Raw genomic sequence first — 10,390 nt, 5'->3', positions numbered from 1 at the left:
AAAGGAGAATTTTCCACCTATGCTGGATAAAAGAAGGAAGAAAATATGGATTAGAGCCCACCAGCTCATACCCTCCCCTTCCCATTCCATTTAAGCGGAGTTTGTATGAAATGGAGTATTCAGAGTCTCAATGTTAATGACAGTTATCTATATGTATCTAAAGGTATGTGTGGCTTTCATTTACTACATTAATTTTCTTTCACAAATCAAAACAAAAAAAATACACAAGTGAAACAAAAGTGGAGGGTTTTTTCCTTTTACTGTTTCAGGCTTACCAAAGGAGTAAGCTGTATTTGAGCTAATTTAGGTAACAACAGATGATCTGCATTATATTTTTCTCAATTAATATGTGTTTTCATCACATCACTTCTTTTTGTATTAGTGTTTTTGTGAACAAATATTTTGCACTAACAGTGTCATCATATCTATAACATCCTTTTTGGGGTTTTCTTCTAAATCAGTTTCTCTTGCTCCAATTTCTGCTAGTTTCCATTCAAGCTCTGTAAAGACAAATAACAATTTATTCTGATAGTGACAAAAAATTCTCACTTAAGAGGAAAAAGACTTCTGTTAAAGATCAAGCTCTATCTCATCAGCAAAAAATAGAGCCATCCTTGCAACAACCCAACTTTCAGTAAAATATCTAACCATGAAATTGCAAAATATCCATGCTTATCTTACGTAGAATTACATTAATTATTTGCTTTTTGTAGACCATTCTTCTATGAAAATAATAAAAATCATACACCTTTTTCACCTTTAAGCAGTGATCTTTATATCGTGATTAAAAACAACACAAAACTTTCTATAAAGTGAGTTATATAAAAGTATTTCTCCTACCTTCCACTTTAAGATACATTCCTCCACATTCAGCCACTCCAATGAACCTGCCTTTTATTTCACCAGTTTTATATACAAGTATTGTGGGTAAACATCTGTCATGGTAATTCTGAATGCAGCTGTTTGCAGCAGCTTTGAGAAACTTGACTTCTGGAAACTTTCTGGCTAGCAGGCTGAGCTGTTCATTAACCAGTAAACACATTGGGATGCTGGAAAAGAATAACAAAGTATGATGATACTTCCAGTGTAAATTATTTGTAAAATACTTGAAGTTATTAAAATAAAAGCCTTTGAAGAATTAATGTACCTTTTTCCTATAGTCTGCTTCTGCTATAATTTGTTAAAAGAATGGCACCACAAATTTTATTTACCATCTTCTAAGATCATTGGGATTTAAAGAGCTTTTGAAGTAAAAATACATAATAGGCATTGTCTAGAAAATATGTCAGTAAAGCTATCAGGTGCTTCAAGCATTGTGCCCCAATTTTGTTGTACACTAAGATTTTAAACCTCATTTTGTCCATTTATTGTAGACTTTAAATGAGTTATTTTTAAATTTGTAATACACATTTTGCTTTAATTTATTTGAACTGGCTTTCAGTTTATCTTTTAATTACTTCTTCATTCTCTCAGCAAAATCTAAGTAATGTCAGGGAAATCTTTGTATAGTCCTATTACTACCATAGGCCTGTTAATTACTCTCATAGCTACTATTTGCAATACAACCACTAGGTAAACCTCAGTAAAGAAACTACAAGAAACATCATTTTTTTTGTTCCCTCCAGCCCGTTAACCGTTTAGAAGTGAGGATTTTGTTGTAACTGGCTGCGGATGAAGATGATTTAGCCTGTGGAGCCATGAGGGGTTCCAGTAGCACCCTCTCGTGGCCCAGACCAGGAGAGGCAGCTTCGTTGGCAGTCATAGGAGACTTTAGAGATCCAATGCTTCCTCACAGGCTCGTATTTATGCAATGATAAAGTACAGAATTGGCTCTCCAGTAAAGAAAAGCAATGGAAAGTGAGAAAAGCTGCTATTTTATTTCTTCAGATATGTAAATTTAAATTACTGTAATCTGAATAATTTCATTTGATTGACCCATCCCTATTACTCCTGGAAATAATACTCAATTCCTGACAATTGAGAAGCATCAAAGAAGCTTCCTCCCTACAGGCTTAAAAAGAGGGAAAACAGAAAGCTGGTTTGAATGGAAAAAAATGTATTAGATGTTCCCCTCCCACTCTCAGTGCTTCTGAAAAACATCTAAGAGAGTTGCTAACATACGGCACTGATCATGGGGGTACCTTGACATTTCTGCTGGATCCTGTCACAACTTTTACTACCATTAGAGAATTTAGCAGGGAACCTATAAACTAACAAATTCCCTAGCTTTCCTTAATTTTCATAACAGAATTTTCCTATGGGGCTTTTGATTTTTTTGAGTAAAGGGTGGAATAAAGATAGAATAATCCTGTTAGAGCACTCCAGCTGAGAAAAGGAACTTCCCTAAGCACGGACACTGGACACCACTTTCTCAGTGAAATTCAGAAATCCCAGTGAGGTTCAGTACATGGTGATAAGCATACACAGCAAAAGAAATCTTTGATATGATTGAACAAAAGTGAAGTGATTCTCTTTTACAACGTGAATTAAATCAAGGAAATCCCATGCTCTATGATTCCATTGCCTCCAAACAATTGCTATTTCATGAGTCTATGGTATTTCATTTTTCTTGCTACTGCTTTTAAATTACCAGTTCAATTATCTGTATTGAAGTATTCATCTCTTAAACAAGGAAGTAATTACCTTGACCGATAAAGATGAATTATAACACAAACATCCCCTGGAGCATTTGTAACTTCCTTTACATACTGCTCTCCACAAATTTCCCTTAGCTCCCCATACTTTTGCCTCCTCTGAAGACATTTCCATTCTTTCAAGCGTTGCTGCCTAATTGAAAAATAAGCAATTATAAAAATAAGCATTTGGAAGACATTTACATGCATTTAAAAATAATATCTAGTGCATTTCTCTCATTTACTTTTAAAAATGCTTTGAATTATGCTTTAGCTCAAGGTCTTCTAATGTAATTTCAGAGCTAGAACAGCTTCTGTGCTAATCTACGTTCAACAAGGTAACATTAAAATACATTTTCTTAGTTTTATGTTCCTCAGTATCAGATTTGGGAAACGACTAACAAACATGTTGCACAAGGCTTTACCATTTAAGACAAAGCAAGAAAAAATTAAAGCAGGTACTAATTGTTTTTCTGATTCTGAAAATGAGATTAGTTTGAGGAAGAACTACCAGTACTTATACCAATATGAATGTATGAGGCAATTTTAAAACAGCTCATGAAAACTGGAATGTAAAAACAGTAGATGGCAGTCTTAATCTATAAAAACACTTGCAAGGTAGAAAAGGAAAATGCCTCGCTGAGATTTGTTGAACTAAAAGCAGATATTAATTTTAGAAGTGGCTTTCGAAAAAAAAAAGATTAAATAATATATGTGCAATGTTATTATACACTAGCAACAATGATATACTAATTTAGGTTCACAACTTCAACATAATTATGTGAATCATTATCTTCCTATGAGAATACAGCACTAGATGCACAGTGTTAGCATTTGAATTATTTTAGTCATTTTAACAATGCAAAAGCAGTAAGCACAAGTAGAGTCTCGACAGAGGAAATATTTTGATCATATTAGCATTTTTATTCTGTGTAAACTGCATGTCTCATTTTTCTTAGTTACAATATAAAGCTCTGCAGAACTCAACAGTTATGCCTAAGTATGGTACATGGTATATCACAGAATCGCAGCACGGCTGAGGTTGGAAGGGACCTCTGGAGGTCATCTGATTCACCCCCTTGTTCAAAGAGGGTCAGCCTTGCGCAGGTTGTCCAGGACCGTGTCCAGACAGCTTCTTAGCATCTCCAAGGAAGGAGACTCCACAGCCTCCCTGGGCAACCTATGCCAGTGCTCCATCACCCTCACAGTCAAAAAGTGTTTCCTGATGATCAGACAGAACCTCATGTAGTTCAGTTTGCACCCACTGCCTCTGGTCCTTTCACTGGGCACCACTGGAAACACCCTGGCTCTGTCTGCTTTATACCCTCCATTCAGATATGTATAGACATTGATTAGATCTCCTCTGAGCCTTCCTTCAATATAAACTTCAAATGAATATTTTCATGAAGTAAGAAATAGAAAAGCCATTAAAATTAATCTTGGATAAGAAGCAAAACAAACACAACAGTTGTGTATTAGGAGTCCACAACTGACTAGATAACCATCTTTCAAAAACACAAGTTTATCAACTACCACCATTCCACCACAGAGACTGCAGCGTATTATATACTGAAACTGTGATTAATAATAAATTCTGCATTGCATTTTTCTTTTAATAATACATTTAGAAAGCACATTGTACCAGAAATGAGTGCTACCCAAAAGGCAGAGGTGTATTTTGAACACAATGCTCAGATTAAATATTTAATTATCAATTAGAAATACTAAGCAGTTTGATTCCAGTACTGAAATACAGTTTTCTCCTTTAATGGCATGCCAACATGATATAGGTGGCATGCACTCCGTATGCACAAGCTCAGTAAACATGTTGTAAACATGATAGAAAAGGGATACCCGCGACCAGCTGTCCATTTCCTCCTGGCCTGAAATTCACAGAAAGTGCTATCCAGAAGAGAGAAAATGGGATACAGAACTTCTCTTTCTCTGAACATTTATCATCATTTCTCTAACTCCTAAAGACCGGCAGAAAGTATCTTCAGAGGGGCAGAGTGAGGGGTACAATTTAATCAGGCAAAACAGACAATGAACCCTACTCGTGTAACTTCAATAAATGTTGAGTGTACACCACTTCAGTCACACAGCGCCTCTAAACATACAGTAACACGATATATCCCCAGCTGAACTGAGGATTTATAGCAGTTGTTCCCACTGTGGCCCCTTCTATTCTTTTCCTTTTAAATGTCCAGATTTCAGACTAAATTAACTTTTTTAACGGGGGATAATTTTGTTCCAAAAAACACCAGAGGAAAATACAGTGTAAAGGGCTTCTCTTTGCCAACGGCAATCAGGAAGAAGAAGCTGGAAAGTAATGTGAGGGCTGTTTATCTGCTGGCAAAGGAGCGAAAGATAAAAAAAGGCAGTTGTGTTAGTCAGCAGATATTACTAATCAAAAGATTCTGAGTTTATTTCTCAGGGGCATATACATGTAGAATAGTGTATGTAAATCTGGATAGAAATACCTGTACATTTCAATAGCTTTCCTATCAGCCTCGTCAAAGTCGTCTTCAGCTTCCTGCAGTTCTTCAAGATTCATTCTTTCATATGGTTTCACTAGAAACAACAAACAAAAAGCACTGTTGTTCTCCAAAGTGTCTACAAACAGTTTAAATATTTGAAAATAATTACATGGACATGGAACTAATGAAAGAAAAAGATGTACTCATTTCAGAAATTAGTCAATTTTGGCATAAGTCTGGGTAAGACAGAGAAAAAAAGAGAAATTAATTTAACTGTAACTATACAGAAAAATACAGAAATACAGGAGTGGATCACTACCATTTTTTCAGAATGTGAATTTTGTTTATACTGACTGGTTCCTTTATGAAATTATGAAAATTGGTTATCTGTACATATTACATGCTGTAATGTTTGTCACTAACTGTGTTATATACTTAGTTCAGAATCCTTTCGAAAATAATCAGTTTAAAATAAATAAAATAGAAATATAATTATTGTACAATGTTTAAATTGAAAAAGCATTCTTGAAAATACCTCCACTTCTCAAATTTGGTTATACCAATGGCATATATTTTTAATTTTAATTGCCTTCTGCTTCTTTCAAGTGTAAAACCCTTTCTTCAACTTCATCTTTTGGTTTTTCTTTTGGAGGAAGAATTCCAAATTGTCTCAGTATGTCATTCCATTCAGTGTCTTCATCTGGATCCTATTTTAAGATTATGAAAAAGAAATCCTAAATCAACAAACCAGTCTTATGTTCCCTTCTTTAAATAAAAATCAGCCCTTTTCCCCTTTGGCATATATTAAGGAAGTAACAAAAGGAAACCATTAGTTAGAGGCTGCAATACCTTCATGGATCATTCTTTATTATGAATTTTCATTTGTCATTTTTCACTTCTGAACAGAAAACAGCAAGAAAACAAGAGAGAAAGAAAACTCAAAATGTAAGCATAGTTAAAATAATCTCCAAAAATATCAGAAAAAAATTGTCTAAAAGATGGAAACTTATGGATATGGAAACTTAATTCAGAAACTCAAAACTATACACTGCTTACTTTAAACACATTTGAAACACAGCTTTATACAGGCAAGATTTTTGTATCAATATTTTTATGTTACTGCTAAGTAGATATTGACACTGTAAATAAACATGTAAAAGCATGCCTAGAATCAGAAGAAAAAGATATTTTTACTTCAAATGAATGACTAGTATTAATATGTCAACACGAGCTTCTTCATATACCACGTTTTAACACAGGACTTCTGTATGTGTTAAGTCCATATTTGTGGTAATTTTAATTAAAACAGTTAAGGTAAAGGAATTGCATGGCATTTACAAGACTGCAGTTCTACTGAAATTATCACATTAAAAGAATCTCTTTATTGTAGCTGGGCTGCTGTTGGAATGGTAGAATAGCAACACATTAAGAGGCCTCGAATGTGGATTAGAATCAGTAAAGCAGATTATAAAACAGGTTGTTAATCAAAAAGTGTGGTTCTTTTTGCCCTGAAATAATGACTTGTTAGAAAACCTCCATAAAGAAATCTCTGTATAAATATGAATATAACAGAAATATTTAGTGATACTCATAATTCCATAAAAATGCAGCATCAAATGAACAAAAAGCACATTACAAAAATTTTACCTGAGGAAACATCCAGGATTTCCTCTGGAATACTGCTACGTCCAGGAGTTCTACATTGGCCTTTCCAGCTGACAGCTGCCTCATTTTTGTTTAACAAGGCTCTTGTACAGAATTTAGCATGAGTATCTCTTGCATGAGGCAGGAAGGGAGGCTTTGCAGGGTTTGGAGTGGAAAGGAAGCGGCAGTAATTTATGACAGTTCCTTCAACACTCCTGTTGCATGGGCTTAGCAGACTGCAGGCAAGGGTGCTGCTACCAATACTCACTGCCAGTGGGGCATTCTGGCTTTGCCAACATCTGGTTCCTTATTGCTAAGATAAAGAGAAGATTTTGTACCCGAATACTTTAATTGATTCCTTCTGCAAAGCTCAAATATCTCTAGATTTTGGACTAGAAGAGGCAACTCGGTTGTAGTTAGTTAGTTATAATATTTAGTTAGCTATAATATTTGGAAAATTATTTTCTCTAACATTCCACCTCTAGGAACATGGTTATTTCATTGACAAGTCTTTCAAATATACTAGCAAACTTAAACTTTATCCACATATGAAAACACAGATAACGAATGAAGCGATGTTTTCTCCTCCTTTGATTGAAAAGTAATTTATATAACCCATTGGAAAAAAATAAAAGGGAAGCTCCATATATAATCCAATGAAATAGATGGTCACTAATGAGTTTGAAATAGGAAAAAACCCAATAAAGATTTATCTGTAGTGTAATTCCTCGGGGTTTACTTACATAAAAATGTCTTGCAGTCAGTCTGCCTGCACGTTTTCAGCACTGCACCAAAGCAGAATTTTGACTTAAGTACAGCCAGGGTATAAAAAAAATCCACAGAACTAGGAGGACTGCTCCAAGGGAGCCACTGAAGTGATCCACATGCACTTTGGCCTCCACATAAGTGCTTTAGTGTATGATTTCCTAACTTAAGTCAGGAGCAGATTTCTCCACTTTACAGAGTGCAAATCCTTCTTCATAGCGAAAGGACTACGGCGAATCATGAGGTATTAAAAAACATAATAAAAAAATGTCATCATAACTGGACAAATAATTTCAAAGCCACATAACAAAAAGGACTACTGAAACAGAATTGGAATGCAGGTAACCTAGAAAAAAAATTGGATCCTAGATCACAGTAAAAATAACAGAAACAGATGTGCCTGATCAATCTGAACTCCAATCTCAAGAAAGAGAACATCAGAAGCCAGGAAACCTTTAACAATTTTTTAACAAACTGAGTTAAATTGGTGTTAGTGATTAGTTCAAGGTTGCAGTAATAGGCACAGATTAAATAAATTAAAATGTGCGTCAAAAACGTCAAAGATATTTGATGGTAAGAGTGCAAAGGAGCAAAGTAATTGCAAAAACGATCCAGCGTAAATTGGTTTTGGAGTACAAAGCTGGACTGCTGAAGCAGTGTTACTCTACTAGCAGGCCGCAATTGTAAGTGAAAAAACTTCTCAGAACAGTTTTCACTGCTGCCAATGACAGCTGTGCCAGGGGTGATGCATATATCAAGTTTGGGAACCCACAGGCTGGTTAACTTCAATCCTTAAGTGTAAATAACACTTCTGGTAAATTAAATTTGCAGTTCTCTTTTTTTGGTGAGTGACATGAAACAAATTCTGTGTCATGTTTTTTAAATACCACCTATGATCGTCCAGCTATCAAAGTGTAGTATTTTATTATTCTTAAAAGACAGTAATGACAGTTAGTTAATTCTTAACCTTTAGAAACTCAGAGTTTATTGATGTATTCTCATGAGAAAAGTCACATAAACTCCTCTCCAATCTGTCATTTCTCGGGACCCCTGCAGGGGCTGGGAAGGTGATGCAGGACCCACGCAGCGACACCGGCTCTGCCCTGTGGGGCCCTGGGGCAGGCTTGGCTGCGCTGAGGGAGCCCTCCTCCACAGCTGTCTTTGCCCCTGCCCTCCTCACCACCTTGTCTTTCTACTCTCACGATTGCCTCAGGCAGCACAACATGGCTTTCACAGCCCGCACCACCACTCTCATCCCCAACCACTGCCCACTTGCAGCCTTCTCCATCTCCTCAGCATCCCCACTCCAATTCCCTCCTTGTACTTGGTTTTAGCTACTGCCCCACCACGACAGCTATGGGCTGGGGTAACTCTCAGCACCCACCTGCATGGCTCCTGCCAGGGCACTGCCTCCCCTCACAGAGGCCACCAGTCTGACCCAATGGTGCCAGGATGGCAGCATCCGTTGGGGCAGGGCCACACTGCCCTCACCAGCTCTAACAGTGGTGGCATGAGATGAGCGGGCAGCAGGCCCCAGCTTTTTGCCCTGTTGGTTACGGCTGACTAAACTGATCCTGTTTAAAATGTTACAGAAGGTTTAAAAAAAAGACAAACAAACCAGAAAATAACCAAAAAAAAAAAATCATCAGACACAGGGGCTTGGGCCACTGTAGGCCGTGGTTTGGTGCTGGATGTGCTCAAAGGAGCAGCCCTGCTTCCCCATCTTGCCCTGCAGCTGCAGCCTCCTCATCCCACTGGCTTCATGAGTGGGGGCTGTTGCATGTGCAGTGTAAGGCAGTAGGGGTGAAAAAACAAGCTAATAACCTAATTAATACAACACCACAATATAGTAAGTATTTTGTGGCAGAAAGCCACACATTAGTTCTGACCAGGCGTCACACAAAATTGGATCTTCAGTTCACTGGTAATTGCTCCAGTTTCCCTGGAAACACAGCAAATTGCAGGGTGAAAACAAGTGGATATGAAGAGGAAAAAGACTTTTTAAGCCAGTTTCCACCTCCAAAGCCATGTGTTTTACCAGCTACCTTCTGAAGTTCAGCTACTCATTCAAGCTTGCAGAAGCGGGAGTAGTAACATTGAGGTCAATTCAAACTGCGACCAGACAATAAAATGTTAAAAACAACAGTCCATTTCTACACTAAATGATTAGTTACTGTCAATATAATTACAACTTCAACATACTATTTGAACACAAATCTGGTGTTAAAACTAACTCAAGGAGAAGCTAGGAAGATTGAGAGGCTAACTTGTTCTTCTGAGTAGAGTTTCTTTAAGTCTACATCAAAACCAGTTGAGTTTTTAAGTGAATCCTTATTCTGGAAGAGTGTAAATAATGCAGTTAAGTCTTCTTGTGAATGGGAACCATACTGCATCTGTGTTCTTAATAGCTTAAAAAAAGAATGATACTATTGAATTAGAGTCAAGATATTTCTTCAAAACATGGAACTTGTTCAATTTCCTTTTGTTAAGGAAACAGAGATTCTCTCTTTTTTTTTTTTTAGCCAATGAAACACTATTAACCTTAAGGCTTTCTGAGGACTGCCAAACTCCTTTATCATCAATATAGTTCTGTAGACCACCTGCAGAGCACTTATCTTGACCCTGCAGACTGCCAGAAGTCTACAGGCTGCAACAAAGGAAATACAGGGGTAGGAAACATCATCTTGAAAACCAAACCATACCTTCTGTTTGGCGTGCCTAAATAAGTTGCGATTTTAAAGGCTGCACAGATCACTTTAAATGTATTCTCAAAAAAAATGCAATAGTCTATGTTGCAAGCATTCTCATTAAAACAACTCTGAGTGTCTTTATTTATAAGGGAAAATAAATGTACATAACAGTGCTAGAGGC

General features: G+C 36.7%; 1 protein-coding gene across 1 annotated transcript; it reads right to left on the bottom strand.

Moving 5' to 3' along the window:
* Positions 1–338: 338 nt before the first annotated feature.
* PDCL2 (phosducin-like 2) lies at positions 339–6,841 on the bottom strand. Its single transcript, XM_010182337.1, is given in 7 exon segments — positions 339–396; positions 398–500; positions 841–1,049; positions 2,644–2,787; positions 5,114–5,204; positions 5,700–5,817; positions 6,758–6,841. Coding segments are annotated over 7 exon segments (807 nt in total).
* Between the last annotated feature and the right edge of the window lie 3,549 nt (positions 6,842–10,390).

This window comes from Mesitornis unicolor, unplaced genomic scaffold, assembly GCF_000695765.1.
Source record: "Mesitornis unicolor isolate BGI_N332 unplaced genomic scaffold, ASM69576v1 scaffold29390, whole genome shotgun sequence".
Classification (NCBI taxonomy): Eukaryota; Metazoa; Chordata; class Aves; order Mesitornithiformes; family Mesitornithidae; genus Mesitornis; species Mesitornis unicolor.
Note: the sequence above shows the minus strand (reverse complement) of the source record. Positions and strands in the feature narration are given on the sequence as shown.